The 18,410-nt window shown below is 47.6% G+C and overlaps 1 protein-coding gene across 1 annotated transcript; it reads right to left on the bottom strand.

Annotated features, from left to right (window-relative positions):
* Positions 1–8,049: 8,049 nt before the first annotated feature.
* On the bottom strand, positions 8,050–17,784 carry DES (desmin). The gene is made up of 9 exons (XM_075609603.1): positions 17,150–17,784; positions 13,302–13,362; positions 12,963–13,058; positions 12,563–12,724; positions 11,898–12,023; positions 10,917–11,137; positions 10,079–10,122; positions 9,672–9,754; positions 8,050–8,397 (listed from the first exon to the last, which is right to left on the bottom strand). The coding sequence occupies exons 1-9, from the start codon at positions 17,686–17,688 to the stop codon at positions 8,356–8,358; spliced, it is 1,374 nt and encodes a 457-aa protein (XP_075465718.1). The 5' UTR covers positions 17,689–17,784; the 3' UTR covers positions 8,050–8,355.
* Between the last annotated feature and the right edge of the window lie 626 nt (positions 17,785–18,410).

Genomic DNA, 18,410 nt, shown 5'->3' with positions numbered 1-18,410 from the left:
GGAGAATCCCCAAAGTCGAATTCTAGCCGGGATCCGGAGGTATGACCATAGTTATGGGGTCGCCCCGTTACGCTCTTTTCTTCGGGAGTCACGGGGTATATTCTGCCTAGCGGCTGGCGTCGATCAATGCTCATGGGATATGGGGAGATATTTTGCACGTATACCCAGGTGCGCTCAGGGATTTTTCCAGGCCACTTCTTGACGGAGGCCAACACTTCGTAGCCCAGCCGGTGCTCATCCTGGGCCACACTTTCTAAGGAGAAGAGCTGATCCTCCGGGCGTCGACCCGTGTAGTGGCATGCGTCGACCATCATTCTTCCTTCCCCCGGGGGAATTTGAGTCAGTCCCCACTCTTGACTATAGAGCATCCCATGCTCTTCTTCAGTCGCGATTTTCCCGCAGACCTCTTGGAGAGCAGGGCAGTCGGCCAGGGCCAGCAGCGGGGCTTCTCCCGCCTCTTGCAAATACATGCGGAACACCGCGCGCACAATGTCAGCGTTAGTGCCCAAGATGATCGGTGCACTGGGGTGATCCTGCGGTTCAGGGCACACTAGGGCCTCCACTTCCATGGGATGATGTTTACCAGTGTTCAGCTGTGGGATGTCTAACTGCACCTTTACTACACCGTCTATGGGGTAATCCTCATGACTCAATCCCCTCAGTCGCAAGGCATCCGCAGAGAGTAACGGTAATCGATGGAGGTGTTGATCGTAGAAGGGCCGGTATACGATGGTCACCTGAGATCCCGTGTCCAGTAATGCGGCGGCGTAGATGCCTTTGAAAACTACCTGAATGATGGCGGCGGGGCCGATTCGGCTGCTTGGGGATGGCGGCGACGTCCCTCCATCCTCCAGAGTCTTGCACGGCATTGACTGCGCGGGCCGGGATGCCGTTTTCCGTAAGGTGGGGCAACGGGCACGCAGATGTCCCATCTTCCCGCACGCGTAGCACTGAATCTGGCTGAGGTAATTCTCACTTTTCCCGGTTGGTGAGCTTCGCCCGGTCGAGAGACGAGGGCGGGGCGCCACTGGCGTGCTGGCGTCCTCGTGGTCGGGATCGAGGTCCCCAGGTTCAGGTCCGTCGGCCTTGGGTTCCACTTTCTTGACTTCCTTACTGCCGGGCGGGGGCTTTTTCCCAGGAGCCAGGTCACGTCCTAACAACACCGTCTCGTGCGCTTGGACCCGATCCATTAGGTCGTGAAACGATAAGGCTTGCCCGGGAGTTAGACAGCTACTAACCCGTACCGAGACGGGGTGTAGGGGCAGGAGCCCCCTCAACAGCTGAGTGGTGCGCAGTCCATTGGCTTCTATCCTTGGCAACACGCCCTTCCTCACCAGATTCCATAAGTCCAGGTGTAGTCGCCTGAGGAAGTCGGAAACCATTTCCCCTTCCTTCTGGGCTAACGCGTGAAATTTGGCCATCAACGCATAAGTATCCACCGGAGCCCCATACGCCTTTGTCAGGCAGTAGATGAGATCTGCTGAATCGGCCTCCGGATTGTCATCTCGGTAGTAGTGCACCATGTGGGACGCAGGGGGCCGTAAGCACTCAACGATGCGTTGTCTTCGGACCGCGTCCGTGCAGGTCCATTCAGGCAGCACTTGTTCTGTGTGATCCAACCAGTCCTCTATCCCTACTTCCCCTTGGGGCGTGGGTTTCTCGCCGGAGAAGGCCTTTAACTTCCTATACTGGAGCGACTGGGTTGTGTTGTGGAGAGCGGCTGCTATCGCGGGAATAGAGGTGTCTCCCGGTAGGCTATCCCCGACTGCGGGGTAAGTGTCCAGTCTGGATAAGCTAAGTCGGTTGAGGCCGGACCGCAGGCCTGGCGGGGTGGCCGAGGAGCCTAGGTTCAGGGCTGCTGGCCAGCGCGGTTGCAGGCCACGGTCAGGGGAATGATCTGTGACCCCAGTCGCGGCACCTACTGCGGCTGGATACTCTCTCTGTGGGGTGGAAGTGGCCAGGGGCGCAGGGGACTATGGGGCAGCGCACCCCCGGGGCCTCGGGCAACAGCAGTATACGGGGCAAGGCCTCGGGGCATATATCTTGTTCAGTGGCATACAAGACCCGGCGCCAGGCCTGGTCGCGGTCATAGAAATGGTCTTGTACTTGGGCATTGTCCAGGAGCGGGAGTTTGCGGACTTGCTCGGTCACTGTACCTAACGAGATTGTGGCGGGAACATGGCCCAGCGCGAAAGCACGATTTAGGGGAATCCCGCGCCGCTGGGCCCACTTGCGCACCTCGAGCGCCGAGGGCACCGACATGATGTGTTTTGGTTGCACAATATGAGAAAAAAAAATGAGGGGGCACCCCAGGTCTAAGTATCTCAGCAGCGCCTCCAAATGTAGCCCTTTTTGTGAATCCCAGATCTAAGGGAACTACTGGTGTGCTGTGTATACCTGTGGTTTCAGGAGCTCTGAGCCTCCGCCATGGGAGAGCCTGGGGTCATACCCTTAACTATCATGGTGCAGCGCCTCCACTTACCCAGGATCTCCATATTAGAGAATCTGCCCTGAGTAAGAAACATACAACGGTATTGTGCAACAGGCAACCTTTTACTATTGCAATTAGTAACGAAAGCTTAGAGAGTATACATGACACGTCTTAACTCTTATACTCTATATATCACATCATGTAACACACACAGTGGCTCGGCCACACCTTGTTAGGTATAATGTTCTGTACACAGGTGGCTCTGCCACTCTCCCTAGGAGTATGTCCTGTAACTAGTATCGGTATAGCATAGTACGCTGGCACACTGGTGCCCCCAATTAGTTAGTGGGAGGCGGGATCAGCGCCTGATGACCGGTGTAGGTGCACTTGTTGATTTAAAGATACCTTCCGGTCACTACGGTGACCACACCACTTCACACAGGTACCCAGTGTTGCTCCAGCCTTGCGCCGACACTCCGTTATGCTGTGTGGTCTGTCCTCCAGACCAAAATGGCGTCCGCAACTCCGCAGCTGAACCGCACTAAAGGGTGGGTCCCTAACTACTACGGCCGTCCCTACAAAAGCGGCACCCTACGATGACAGGGGTAATGCTCCTGGGGGCTGGGGAATGTCTCTCACCTAAGCGGAAGGGTCACTGACCCTCCGATCGCGCACACGAGGTTCCGCCACCTTCCTCCTTCACCTCTCACTCGTGTGTCCCACCGCCCACACGCATCCTCTTCTCTCTAACCAGAGTCTCGCACCCTATTGGTCCTCAGCCTCAGCTGACTCTCCTACAGTTCAGAGTTCAGAGTGCAACCCCCAAAGTCTCTCCAGATTGGTTGCCGTTCGCGCGCTTTCCTCGCGCATGCGCAGCCTGACTCTTACTCAGTGACCTTACTGGCAAAAGAACAGTATGGCGCTTCCTATGTCAGTGACAGCGCGGAACCATACATATATATGTATACACATCCTTACATATATATATATATATATATATAGTCAATGAAAAAATAGTTAGCACTCACGGTTTCTCAAATGAAGGCAGATGCTCGTCCCATATAGAAACATGTACAGGGTAACCAGGGAAATCCAGGTAACAAAGAGACAGCACACCGCAATATAATGAAGTAAATAAAGTGTATTTTCAGCGCAATTCAGCTCAAGGAAATTACCTACCTGGATACTACTGTATATAAGACAACCAATGGCCTGGCAACTCGGCTCTTTCAAAAGGATACGGATAGGAACACATTACTATACGCAACCAGTCATCATCCTGTGACGCTCAGTTTTTTTTTTTTTTTTAAATTTATTTTTTTACTTCAATAGTTTCATGTGTGCAATGTCTAATTACCTAAAGAACTGTATAGCTGCAGGTCATTTCGTTCTCCATGTATTGATAGACGAAATTTGGTGACATAATTAGTGAAGGCATCTGTTTTTCTTCTGCTTCTGTCACTCAGTGGAAGCTCATGAATATTCATGAGCACTCCTGCACTGACATGTGCTAGAGGGAGGGCAGGGCTGACAAAGGGGTGTGCCAGGGCTTGTGACAGGACATGAAGGGGCAGTGCCTTAGCAAATGGCTGTTAAAATAGAATACAAGAAAATTGGTCTTTCAAAGTTGTTTTTTTAAAAACAGAAAATGCTAAAAGTATTTTTTCTTACTACAGAACTGATTTATTAAAAAAAAACACACATGCAGGATATTGACTGAACTGCAGCTTTAAGCAAGGACTCCCCTTTTCCCAACTACTTTGGGTCAAAAGGATTACCAGCAACCCGGATGAAGTAGAGGCAGCACTTATGGATATGGCGCTCCGTTTCCGCGAAAGGTGTTATAAGTCCAGTGACATACAGGATGCACTTATTAAAGTGAGGCGGATTGATAGAGAGAGACTCCTGCAACCACAAGTCAAGAACCCTGCACCGGATCGCTGTCACTTTGTCAGCACTTTCTCGACAGCCTCTGGGTTTATCAAGCGCAGTATTCGCAAAAACTGGCACATCTTGTCAAGTGACAATAGAATTGGCAACATCTGCAAGGATCCCCCTCTGCTATGCTACAAACGTGGGCGCAATTTGGGCGATATGTTGATGCAATCTGATCCAGTCACTAAATATGCCAGTACCAAGAGTTGGCTCTGCAGAAAACCAGGAGTTTACCGGTGTCATGGATGTACTAATTGTGGTTTTTTGCAAACCGGTACCAGTTTTTCGCATCCGCACAGTGGGGCACAAATTAAGATTAGACATTTCATGAACTGCGAGACACGTTTTGTCGTGTATATGATCAGATGGCCCTGCGGCCTCCATTATATTGGGAAAAAGTCCAGGATGCTCAAAGAAAGCCTTGCAATACATCGCTCTACTATTCGAAAAGCTTTATCAAGTCCTGACAACACTGAGTTTGCGTGCCTTCCTGTGGCCAGACATTTTAAGCTGCTTAAGCATCCCTTGGCAACTATGCGCTGCATGCCGATTTTTCATGTGCCTCCCCTGCATCGAGGAGGTGACAGGAATAAAATCCTGTTGCAGCAAGAGGCCAGATTAATTTATGAGTTAAGAACTATGGCACAGCTCGGTTTGAATGAAGATCTCAAGCTGGGTTCTTTTTTGTAATTGTTTTATTTGCCGTGCCTTGCTTTTTCTTCCATACCCCCTTGTGTTTTTTCCCGTTTTTCCTTCACTGTTTTTCACTTATTGCACTTCCAAGGTGTTCTCATGTCTATGTGTGTGGGACTGCCATGTCCAACCTTTACATGGTAACCCCATAATGTATTGTTAACCTATTTATACTATAGGTTTCTTTTGTATTAGACTCGGGCCATTTTTAGGCCATTTTTTGGGGGGTTAACCTCCAGTGTTGGACATTTCTGTCTCTCTCTCATTTAGCTCCTCTGTGTGTGCTGTCCTGCTAGTAGCATAAGGGGTTACAGCGTTTTACTTGCTGGGCGGCACCCTTGCCTTACCAGCTCTGTGGTTTGGCCACTAGGATATCGAGCCGCTCAACTATTGACATTTGCATACACATGATGCCTACATGCAGAGCTGCTCGCATTGGACTGTCTGGCTGTCAGTATCTGTCAGGTGGTTATTGCATGAACTGTTCCACTTGAAATCCAACTTTTCGCATGTTCCACATTGACCAATCTGCATAGAGGTGGTCGGACTCGTGAGTGAGTGCATGTGAGCATGGTGGGAGAATCTGTGTGCTGGAATAGGTGTCATAAGATCTGTGTAGGAATAAAGGTCATGGGAGTGTATATGGGACGAAAGGTCATGGAAGTATATAGGAGAATAAAGGTCATGGGAGTGTGTACGGGAATAAAGGTCATGGGAGTATATAAGGGAATAAAGGTCATGGGAGTGTGTAGGGGAATAAATGTCATGGGAGTGTGTAGGGGAATAAAGGTCATGGGAGTGTGTAGGGGAAAAAGGTAATGGGAGTGTGTAGGGGAATAAAGGTCATGGGAGTATATAAGGGAATAAATGTCAGGGGAGTGTGTAGGGGTATAAAGGTCATGAGAGTGTGTAGTAGAATAAAGGTCATGGGAGTGTACAGGGGAATAAAGGCCATGGGAGTGTATAGGGGAATAAAGGTCATGGGAGTGTACAGGGGAATAAAGGCCATGGGAGTATATAGGGGAATAAAGGTCATGGGAGTGTGTAGGGGAATAAAGGTCATGGGAGTGTGTAGGGGACTAATGGTCATGGAAGTATATTTGAGAATAAAGGTCATGGGAGTGTGTAGGGGAATAAAGGGCATGAGAGTGTATAGGGGAATAAAGGTCATGGGACTGTGTAAGGGAATAAAGGTCATAGGAGTGTGTAGAGGAATAAAGGTCATGGGAGTGTATAGGGGACTAAAGGTCATGGAAGTATATAGGAGAATAAAGGTCATGGGAGTGTGTAGGGGAATAAAGGTCATGGGAGTGTGTAGGGGAATAAAGGTAATGGCGTGTGTAGGGGAATAATGGTCATGAGAAGTGTATAGGAGGAGGAGTAAAAAAAGGGTGTTTGTGAAGGTCAGTATGGTCAAGCATATATGTTCAAAGTCTAAATAAAACATAGGTTCCTCTGTTTGCACAGAGAAAAACAATTAGAAAAGTGTGCCCTTTTTCACTTTGTATCCTTATTTATTACATTGATTATATACATACTGTACAGGCAGATTACCTTTTTTGTTTTTACTACCATCTGCATTTCAATAAAAAAAAACAATGCAAACTTGTACCTTTTTGACAAATTTATTCACTTGCACTTTACCTACTATTTCTTTATTTTAATTACTGTGTGTGTTGGAATCAGTCCCAAAATCTACTTGAACCGCTCCCATTTGATATACATTCTATGTAATAAAAAATATACCCCCAGAGCAAAATGTAGTTTTGCTTCTATCATTTCATTTTCACTTAATAAACTGCCCCAGTTACTCGATGAAAGTGTATATTGTGCTGTGGTTTTGTTTGTTCTTTTTGTACCGTTAGATGTCAGACATTGATATGGGTCAGCCTTTGTCTTCTCCTCTACTCTCTGCCTAGTGACACACAACAGCAGAGGCTTCTGGGAAGTTCACCCTGTTTTCTTTTCAGACCACATTCAACAGCCAATCGGATGCATAATCATTGTCCTGAATGTGAACCCTAAAACTGTGCTTCTAACACGTCCACTTTAACGATCTCCTTTCCTTACTCACGTGCTTGAACCATATCCCACTTTGCCAATGCCCCCAAATCACAAGCACCATTACCCTCCGCAAGCTTCACTCTATTGGCATGGCCCAATATAATGCACGGTGGGTATCAAATGAGTTTGGGCTGCTTTCTTTTAGTGTTCTATATTAGAGTGGTGCTCAATTCCAGTAATCAATAGCACCCAAGAGGTCAGGTTTTCAGGATATCCCTGCTTCAGCACAGGTGACTCAATCAGTGGCTCAGTCTGAGCCACTGATTGAGCCACCTGTGCTGAAGCTGGGATATCCTTAAAAACTGAGTTGTTGGGGGGTCTTGAAGACTGGAGTTGAGCACCCCTGTTATAGCATGCAGCAGAACCAGCTGCAGAACGGGTGGTCTGTGTCTTCTGGAGCATTCGCAGGAGAATCACTGTTAGGCGCTATTAGTGAGAATAGTTGTGTTTGCAGAATGGTATATATTACAGTATATGGGTGGTATATGCGTGAACAGTTCTGACTTCAGATGCTACCTTATATAAGAGCCGACCTAGGTGTACGAATGAGCTGTATGCGTATGCACAGTGTGGGTGTTAGAGAGCAGGCTTAGCAATAGAATTAGCTAAGCATTAGCACACCTTTCCTCCCATTCATATGAGCAGGTGTAGCTGTAATGTGTGCAGGGCATAGATGGCATGGGTGCTACATCACAAAGCAATACAAGAGCTGGGCCATGCATTACATGAGTGTTCTGCCGGGGTGCTGTCCTAGCTATAGAATAAGCATGGTATTTATCATATGCAAGTTTAATGCAGCATACCATACTTATTCTTTACCTATGTTACAACAGCGAAAGAGTCCTGATTATGATCTGAGCAGGGTACACATTGTCCGGGTGTTGCAGTACATGACAAAGTTTCCTAAGAATGAATGGGGAATGCAATTGTTTGTGATGGTGTCTGTGACTTTATTTCTCATTTCATTGTGCTGCCTCTGGCACCGGTGAAACACCTACAGGAGGATGCTCTATAACAAGAGCTCGCCGGAGAGAGACGCACAGTCATCAGCTTGTAGTCAGGAGTCCTTAGTACCGGGTGACGCTCAGGGAGCAGGGATGGGAGCAGGAGGTGTGTAGTGATGGTACAGCATGAGGTTGCCTTTGTCCAGCAGGGTTGTGCTCAGGCTGTGCATGGTGGCTGCTTGTATGGTTCCGTTGTATGTCCATCTCCAATGTGTCCACTCTCCGTGCTCACAGCACCTCATGGTGATGCTGGGAAGCCTCGCTGACCACCTGCAGAGAGACATGTCCTTATAAGCACTGCTAGAAAAGGACTGGATGACTGTCCCCGCGGGGATCTGACAGGATTTGGCTCTCAAGTAGAGTGTTGGTTGGTGGGTCAAATTAAGTTAATGGTGGTAAAAGTTACGTAACATGGGAAGGAATTGAAATGAGCACACCGTGTCACTTTTGCCGGAAAAACCATTGTTACATGGAATCCATATAAGCTAATGCTCGCTGTTACCAGCTTTTAAGCACAGCATGGGAATCAGATGCAAAGCCAGAGAAATATATATATATAGTGTGTGTGTGCGTGCGTGCGTGCGTGTGTCCATCTTTCACCAGTTCATAGAGACAGCTGCACTGTCTTTACTTTTAGAAACTTCTCTGCAGCAGCTGCAGTGTTTCCTCCCCCACAAGGAGGTGTGTGTGTTTCTGTGTGTCTGTCTGTGTGTGTCTCAGGAACTTGCTTAAAGAACCAGATATACTAAAGACTTTCATAAGTCTAAGAAACTGACAGACTAACAGAATGGGGCTTGGAGGCTTCCCTGACAGAGAAGAGGCTTCACAGCAATTTCATTAAGGGCCAAAGAGGGAGACATGCATGGGGAGGGGTATATTAATAGGGTAAGATGAAAGAGAAATAGAAAGAGGACTTGGTAAAGCAAACGGCAGACACCCACCCCCCCCCCCCCCCCCCCCCCCCACATCCATCAAATTCTGTTCCGGGATGAATGGGTGTCAACACCCATCGACTTAAATGGGAATTAATGCAAGTCCAGCACGGGTGCATTAACTTGTAACAGGGCTTGAGAAATAACCCTCATAGGGAGAGAGAAAATGAAAAATGGGAGAAATAGCTGGAAACAGAGAGACTGGCAGAGGGGGTGGAAAAGGACGAAAGGAGGAAATGATAAAGAAAAAAAGGAGATAACCAAACAATAATTGCATAGGAAATAGAAGGTTGATTTTTTTAAAACCAGACCTTAAAGACATCACAGATATCTGGTATATTGTGGTAGCCAATGGATATATACAGACATTGTGTGCCAATTGGAATTGATTGCAAATGTAGAATTTAACCCAAAGTGTGAATGGGATAATCTCTGGAACATAAGCTTCACACTGGTACACAAGAGACACACAGTAATAGGAGACGACATGTATACTTACAAAAGTGCAGTACATAAAGGGGATATTTATCATTTGTTTACACGTCTTCGCCAAAAACTTTTGGGGCTAATACATATGACGTAGGTGTAATTCTAGAGCAGCATGTTACTCACCTCTCCATCACGGGTCTCAATGGTTTTGATCATGACTGTTTTCTTGGTATGAACTTCAGATGCCCGCTGATCTGGGCTGGTCTCTGCCAAAGAGATGAAGACACAGTGACCATAATGGACAGATAACAGAGATGATAAGACAGTAACAGAGTAATCCAAGAAAGACATCTTCTAAAATAACTGTACTATTCCCAAACAATCCCCCAAGATAGGTATCTGCGTGTTTTATGTATCAATTATACCTAATGCTATGTAGTCCATCACTAAAATATATTTATCATATTCCCACTATAAGTTTAATAGATGTTTACAACGGTTTAGGAAATCAGTTTTCTGCGACCCAAGTATTTTGTTAATGTGAAAGCATTGGCTGATTAATAATTACTGGGATACTTGGCGGGTCTTACCTCGGAAACTCAGTGCAGAATAGGTCTGGATTGGAAGAGTGATCCTAGAACACAGAAAAGAGATATAAGGGAGGGGACCGTTACCAAATACTAACATCACAATAGGGACATACTGAGGCTCTTCTGTGCATAGGGATTTAATCAATGTCTCAGTGTTATTGCTATTATTATCATTCATTTTTAAAGTTATTGGGAGGTAATTTACTGAGTCTAGGTTCCCCTAAATTATTAGCAGGAGATCTTCAGATCTGAGGCTGCTTTATAATCAGTGTCGCTCATTTATAAAGAGGACATATCCCAACATGAGATTCCTTTATATACATGGACCTCATTACTCCCATCCCATATAGAAACATCCAATGGCTTCTTTGCACATTTTAACTATCTCCCTTTATTACTACATAATTAAATCCTAATCTGAGGCCAGGGTATTTAAGTCATTGTGGCTGCATCACGGTGTCTCATGCATGTCACAAGAGTACAATATATTGCACTGCCACAGTTAAACATATGATACAGCTGAATGGACCCTGCCATTTTCCTAGTGAATATACCACTGTGCTGCATCAACAGCCTGGATTGCCGTAGTGTGGGGGTGGGCAGCTCCAGTCCTCAAGGGCCACCAACAGGCCAGGTTTTCAGGATATCCCTGGTTCCGCACAGGTGGTTCAATCAGTGGCTCATTATGACTGAGCCACTGACTGAGTCACCTGTGCTGAAGCAGGGATATCCTAAAAACCTGATCCATTAGTGGCCCTTGAGGACTGGAGTTGGCCACCCCTGCCTTAGTGTGAACGTGCTGGACAGGTGATCCCCGTGGTCCCTACACCTCTCTCACCTGCTCTCCTCGCCCTCCAGCAGTTTGCGGTATGTTGCAATCTCCACGTCCAGTGCCATCTTGACGTTCAGGAGGTCCTGATACTCGCGGAGGTGTCGCGCCATCTCGTCCTTCATGTTACGGATTTCGTCCTCCAGCCGGATGATGGTGTCCTGGTACTTGCCGGCCTCACCAGAAAACCTTTCCTCCAGCTCTCGCATCTGGCGCATCAGGGAGTCATTCTGCGAGCAGAGAGATGATCTGAGAGCCCGACGCGGCTAGGACTTTCCAACTCAAAGAGCTTAACACATCCCATGTTACTATAATGCTGCAGGGGTGCCAAAAATACTACCATCCCTCTATCTTTAAGAGTGAAGGGCTCACGGCTTCGGGCACACACGAATATTAGCACCTTTGGGGACTGTTCAGAGCAAAGGTAATGGCGCATCTTTGCCTAAGATTAAAGAATTTGGTGACACTGAGCCCAGAAGCTCAGAACAAGAAGACCTCAGTCCAGCGATATGTATACGGGTGCAACTCTGGGGTTTGGATGAAGACAGAGAGTACTAGGATTATAGGTGATCACAAAGTCTGGCACAGGACAGCTTTATTTGGAGGAAACCGCCAGGTACCATTAGATATCCATGGTCAGGGTGTTACACCACCTCTTAATTGGGAGAAGGATCAGTGAGTAAAGACCCTAGTGTCAGCTCCTTGTGACTTTGGGCAAGTCACTTTGTCTCCCTGTGCCTCAGGCACCACAATCATAGATTGTAAGATCATCTGGGCAGGGACGGTGTCTGTAACAATCCTACAGTATATGGTGCGTACTGCGCTCTATACTGTAATTGTGCCGCGCTTTGAGAAAAGCGCTCCCATTAGGAGAAAAGCGCAATATTAAATAAAGTTATTATTAATTGAAGAACCCAACAATGATAACAGAGCTCTTATGAATATATCAGCACTAGGATTGTGCGCTGGTAGAATGTGTATGTTACTTACGGTTCCCTTGAGTGCATCGATCTCACAGGTGTAGGACTGGATTTGGTGGCGAAATTCCATCATCTCCTGCTTGCTCTGGCGCAAAGCATCTGTGTTCTTTTGTGCGGCTTGATTGAGGTCAGACACCTGCAGGACAAAGTGAAGTGACAAGTGAACATTAGGAGGGAGAGCTGAAAATAGAACACCCCCAACTGCCTCCACCCCCCACACATTTTTTTTTGTATGGGGTAAACAAAAATATAAAAGGATTAGATAAGAGAGCAGCAGGGAGAAAATACAATTGTGAGGGAGTCACTGAGTACAGAGTACCAAAGAATAAAAAGCATGGAAGAAATGAGAAATCAACTGTGCCAGGGATCTGTAACTTGGGGAAATCAGAGAGTTCAGTAAGACTATCAGAGAGAGAGAGAGGAATCATAATCATTAGAGAGATTAATATTTCAGAAAAGACTAGAAAGAGAACATGAGGATCAGAAAAAGAAGGAAGAGAGGCGTTTAGACACACCCAAAGACCATAAGCATATCAGATGGAGGTCAACAATTGAATTAACGGAGAAGGACCATGATGATATCACTGAAAGAAATGGACTGAATGAAAGACAAGAGTTCAGAGAAACACTGTGTTCAAGGTCACACTAAGTCTCAGTGGCAACACTCCACCATACCTTGGACTTGTACCACTCCTCAGCCTCTGAGATATTCTTGGCGGATATGTTCTCGTATTGGGAGCGTATGTCTCTTAGAGCCGCCGTCAGATCTGGCTTCGAAACATCTAGCTCCACCTGGACATGCTGTTCCTGTAACTGTGATTGCAGATCCCGGATTTCCTGCAGGGACACAAGGATTATCATCTCCAACCAGACACCTAAAACTTGTCATCCGGATCCCAAGTTCAATGTTCCAAGACTCTATGCGAAAGAGGTTAGGCTTATGTCCATGAACTTGATACAATATCCAGTTGGACAATAAGTTTCAAGAAAATAAAAACCCAAAACATCTAGATTGGGCTCAGTCCCTAAATTGTGGGGCTCAAAGACCTGATTCCTGTTTGGCTGCCTCTCTTACCTCCTCGTGAATCTTTTTCAGGAATGCAATCTCCTCCTGCAGAGATTCAATGCGCCTTTCCAGGTCAATGCGGGCAAGGGTCGCAGCATCGACATCCTGAGAGGGGACAAAGGTGCGGGAAACGTTGGATCAAAGAGCAGAGGAGGAACAATATAAAAGAAATCCCATGCCAGGTGAAGGAGGAAGTGGGGAGAGACATGGGCTTGCAAATGAGAGATACGGATTTGGTGGGATGAAAGGTTACAGAGAGAAAAAAGACATAAGCTCCAACATACAAGGTCAGGTTGCAGGGAAATACAAAGGGTTATAGAGAGATCATAATCTTAGAAAAGGTCTTACCCCTCTGAAGGCAGAGAGGTTATTCTCAGCATCTTCCTTCAACTGGATCTCCTCCTGCAGTCTAAAGGGATGCACAAACTCAGTCAGTATGAGGGTGAGGAACATGAACTAGCATTAGACTGCATGACATTATGGTTGGACTGACAGGTGGAATTACACGTACATTCACAAAGCAGATACTCAGAACTATTTGTCCTATCTGGTTTCCCCTGAAGCTGATACTCAGAGATGCATTTTGAACCGGTCTGGCAGAGGTGCTTTATCAACATCTGTTTGCATAGTTTAATCGTCATTGCACTAGGTCAGAGTTTGGGGACTCGTTTGATGGAGAAACAGGATATTACACAGGTGTTATACAGCACACATATTAGCATTGTATGCATGTGAGGCCATCACTTTCTCTTGTAATCTGAAGTTTAAAATGTGAGGTGGCAAAAATGTCAGTGACATAAAGGGAGTTATTTATTAAACTATGATAGTGCTGATCAGGGCACTATTGTGCAGAAACTGCCATTGAAGTCAAAAGAATTGCAGTTAAGGCAAACAACATTGAACAGATCCATGGGCCAGAAGCAGAGTTCCAAGTTAAATTGGTTCCAGCTGGCCAATCCCAATTTATATCTAGTATGTACCATTTGGACGGTGCTATCTATTGGTTGGTGCCTTACGCGGAATAGGAAAACAATGGGTTAAGAGTCTGACCCAAACCTAGAGACAGACACACATCAAAGTGAATACACAATCATATAAGCTACCACTAACGAGAACGGAAGAGAGAACAAACATGGTAGAGAAAAAGGGGAGAAAGAAGCAAGAGACTGAGCCTGGGAGAGATAGGACGATGGGAGAAGGGAGAGATGGGGAGAAGGGAGAAGAAGAGATAGGGAGAAGCGAGAAGGAAGAGATAGGGAGAAGGAAGAGATAGGGAGAAGGGAGAAGGAAGAGATGGGGAGAAGGGAGAGATAGGGAGAAGGGAGAAGAAGAGATAGGGAGAAGGAAGAGATAGGGAGAAGGGAGAAGGAAAAGATAGGGAGAAGGGAGAGATAGGGAGAAGGGAGAGACAGGGAGAATGGAGAGATAGGGAGAAGGGAGAAGAAGAGATAGGGACAAGGGAGAAGGAAGAGATAGGGAGAAGGGAGAGATAGGAAGAAGGGAGAAGGGAGAGACAGGGAGAAGGGAGAGACAGGGAGAAGGGAGAGACAGGGAGAAGGGAAAAGAAGAGATAGGGAGAAGGGAGAAGGAAGAGATAGGGAGAAGGAAGAGATAGGGAGAAGGGAGAGATAGGGAGAAGGGAGAGACAGGGAGAAGGGAGAGATAGGGAGAAGGGAGAAGAAGAGATAGGGACAAGGGAGAAGGAAGAGATAGGGAGAAGGGAGAGATAGGAAGAAGGGAGAAGGGAGAGACAGGGAGAAGGGAGAGACAGGGAGAAGGGAGAGACAGGGAGAAGGGAAAAGAAGAGATAGGGAGAAGGGAGAAGGAAGAGATAGGGAGAAGGAAGAGATAGGGAGAAGGGAGAGATAGGGAGAAGGGAGGGAGAAGGGAGAGACAGGGAGAAGGGAGAGATAGGGAGAAGGGAGAGATAGGGAGAAGGGAAGCTATATCCTCTGCTCCTGCCCTATTATGGTAATTGCAGTGTCTCCTGCTTGTTAGTGGAATAAGCATGAGATCACATCCCAGTGAATGTTTCACACTCCACATGAGAACAATGTCCCTATCTCGCCTAATAGGGGAGCAGTTACATGGGGAGAATGTACTTTTCTTGAACTCCATCATTCTTCATGTCTTTATCTCACTAAGAGGGGCTCTAGGACCTCTGTCTGCGGGAGGGTGAGGGATAGTTTGTCTCTGTGCCCATTCCCTCCTGGACATTCCTCTGTAAAAGTGCAACAGCTCATTCCCCACCCATCATTTCTAATACTCAGGAGGAGTGAGCGATGGCTTGGTGTCTGTGCTCATTCACATTTTAGTCAGGGGTGGGATGAGAAACATGTATTTATGCCCATTCATTGCATCTAACCAGCTTTTAATCTATCCATTTCTCTCTCACCCCCTCCCTCTCTTAACCACTTTCTCTCCTCTCAACCCCCTTCTCCCACCACCCCTCTCCTTCTCACCCCCCTCCCTCCTTCTCTCACCCCCACCCCTCTCTTAACCACTTTCTCTCCTCTCAACCCCCTTCTCCCACCACCCCTCTCCTTCTCACCCCCCTCCCTCCTTCTCTCACCCCCCACCCTCTCTCCCTCACATTCTCATTACAGTTAAAGTTCAACCCATGGACAGTTTTTGAATGTCTCCCAATTTTTAGTAGGATTTTTCATACAAGAAGTTGGGTTTTGTTGATTTGCACCAATGGTGCCCTAGTTTTACAGCTGGGAGACTCTGATACAGAAACCCATGGTGTGTCACCATGCCTATCCCCCCATGGGGAGCCTAATGCTTAAGGTGACAGTGTCCCTGTGCTCTTCCCTTGTGCCGTTTATTTCTAATGGTGACAGTATATGTATCTCCGGGCCCTTCTCTTGAGTTTTCCATGACTAAAGGTTACAATCTGGGCTATTTCCCTTTAATTCCCCAAGGTGACAGTGGTATGTGTTCCGGTGTCCTTGCACTCGGCTATCCTATCCTTAAGGTCACAGTTTGTCTCTTTGACCTTTCACAGAGCCGCCCATTCCTAAAATGACAGTCTATATGTCCCTGAGCATTTTCACTGAGGCGTAAAGTCCTAAAAGTGACAGGCTTGGTATCCCGATATAAATAGTCACGGCTTTCACAGAAATACACAGCTGTTGCCTCTGATATTACAGGCATACTCAGATTGTTGTGTGACAGAGTTTGTGGAGCAGTGTCACCGTGTGTACAGTATGTGGGGTCTGTCACAGCGACAGAGTCATAGTGGATGTGTGGCACGGTGTCGCCACGTGTGGCACAGAATGTGTGCGTGTGTGTAGGAGAGGTAGTTACAGTGTCATATTGTGTGGCAGTCTATCACAGAGTCGCAGTGCATAGCTGTAGCAGTGTGTGCGTGGGGGGTGGGGGAGGAGGGTTGTTAGCAGTGTCCCAGTGTGTGTGTGGGGAGGACGGGGTGGCGGGGGGAGAACCAGGATTGTTAGCAGTGTCACATTATGTGCAGTGTTGTGGCACAGTTACAGTGTGTGGAGTTTGCCAGGGGGGCAGCTGGAAGTCACAGAACACATAGGGAGTGCTGAGAGTCATACAGAACGGTGCACACAGGGAGACATGGGGGCTCCATGGAACAGCCAAAGCTGGGAGTGAAATATATAAGCCCACACTGGGAATTACAGGGAGTAAAGAGCTATGCAGTATTACACTGTGTCACAGGATGTTACTGACATTTGCTAACTGAATTTTAGAGCCCTGCTTGGGATAACTGCATCCGCTAAGACATTCCTGAGAGGGAGACCCTTATATGGAGAGTGCACTTGTGTGAGAAAGGGGAGGGAGAGTACAGAAATGGGAACAGAGAGGGGCAGAGTTAGGAGATACAGAGAGACAGGGAAGCAGAATTAAATGTGAGAGCGCAAGGAAACCGAAAAAGACAGGGAGAGAGTGAAAAAAGAAAGAGAGGACGTGAGAAAAAGAATTGAAACAATTCTTTCACTCCATACGTTCTATCCCTCGTTCCTCCTTTTCTGCTCTCAGCTCTGCTTTCCCCTACTCACTCACCTTTCTTCCCCCTTTCCTCCCCATCATCTCCTCTCCACTCCCTTTCTTCTCACCTTCTTCCTACGCTCTCTCACCTTCACTCTCTTTGCTTCTAACCCGCTCACCTTCCTCCCCTCTTCTTATCCCTCTCCCCCCTCTCGCCCTCCTGCTACCACCGCCCTCACCTCTGCTTCAGTCTCTGCAGGTCTTCCACCAGATTGTCCTTCTCCACCTCCACTCGGCCCTTCTGATTGGTCAGGATGTCTACATGCCGGCGAAGTTCCCTCATCTCTTCCTCGTACAGCTCACTGACCCGCGTGGGCTCCTTGCCCTTGATCCGGTTCACCTCGTTCACTAGGATCTGGTTCTGCTGCTCCAGGTACCGGACCTTATCGATGTAGTTGACGAACCTGTCATTCAGCTCCTGCAGCTCCACCTTTTCATTGGTTCGGGTTTGCAGGAACTCCTGGTTCATAGCGTCGGCCAGGCTGAAGTCCAACACTTCCCCGGTGTAGCCCGATCTCACGGGAGTGACTCTAGATGCCCTGAAGCTGGACAGGCTCTGGGGTGCTGCGGCGCGGGACACCTGGTACACTCTGGAGGACACCGAGCTGGCGGAACCTCCCTTGGATCCAAAGGTGGACCGGGTGAAAGATGGGGATCCCCCTCCGAAAGTACGACGGTAGGAGGAAGCCCTCTGGCTGGAGGAGTAGGACTGACTCATGGTTACTGTAGGGTTTGGCGCTGAGAGCCTGGGGTTCTCAGAGTGGATGAGGATCCTAGAGCTGGGGTGAATTGAGACAGGACTGAGTGCTTCTTGGCTTGGCTATTTGTATGTCCGGTGACATCAGATACCCCCCACCCCTCTCTGTAGCCCCCACCTCCTTCCACGACACCACACACTACCCCCTCCACCACACACACACAGTCTCAGCCCAGAATGGATCATATGCAATTGTTTCAACAGCTGCAATGTGTCCCAAAGACAGAGATAGGAATGGGGAGAGGGGAGAGAGAGACGGGAAATGAGAGGGTAGGAGGACCAAAGGGTAAAAGTGAGATTGGGGCGAAATCATATGATTCAATTTGGCAAGGGAGGCCAAGAGAGTTTTAGTTTTACTTAACCCATTCAGTGCCAGAGATGCCTGCAAATGGCAGTACGGGTAGTATTTATTTGTCATGTAGTGCTTACTGTGTACTCAGTGTCTTACAGTACGAGCAGAAGGAGCAGATTAGTGGTAAGCCTTTGAAGTGGGTGAACCCACTTTGAATCCCACTGTCAGCTCTACCCATGACCTTGGGTCAATCACTTTATCTCCCTGTACTTCGGGCACCAAAACCTAGATAGAAAGCTCCTTGGGGCCAGGTATTCTTCCTGCAAAACTCTACAGGCAGCGCTGCGTACACTGTCACCCCTACATAAGCAACAATTCTTATTGTTATCAT

This window comes from Ascaphus truei, chromosome 7 (assembly GCF_040206685.1).
Source record: "Ascaphus truei isolate aAscTru1 chromosome 7, aAscTru1.hap1, whole genome shotgun sequence".
Taxonomy (NCBI): domain Eukaryota; kingdom Metazoa; phylum Chordata; class Amphibia; order Anura; family Ascaphidae; genus Ascaphus; species Ascaphus truei.
This window is presented reverse-complemented; position numbering and strand designations above follow the sequence as displayed.

What these genes read in the sequence shown, in the direction of transcription:
- DES (XM_075609603.1), bottom strand. Translation starts at nt 17,688, where the DNA reads ATGAGTCAGTCCTACTCCTCCAGCCAGAGGGCTTCCTCCTACCGTCGT. An exon ending in TGAAAAAGATTCACGAGGAG is followed by an intron (nt 12,725 to 12,962) that starts GTAAGAGAGGCA and finishes GTGTCCCTGCAG; the next exon opens with GAAATCCGGGATCTGCAATC. An exon ending in TCGATGCACTCAAGGGAACC is followed by an intron (nt 11,138 to 11,897) that starts GTAAGTAACATA and finishes CTCTGCTCGCAG; the next exon opens with AATGACTCCCTGATGCGCCA.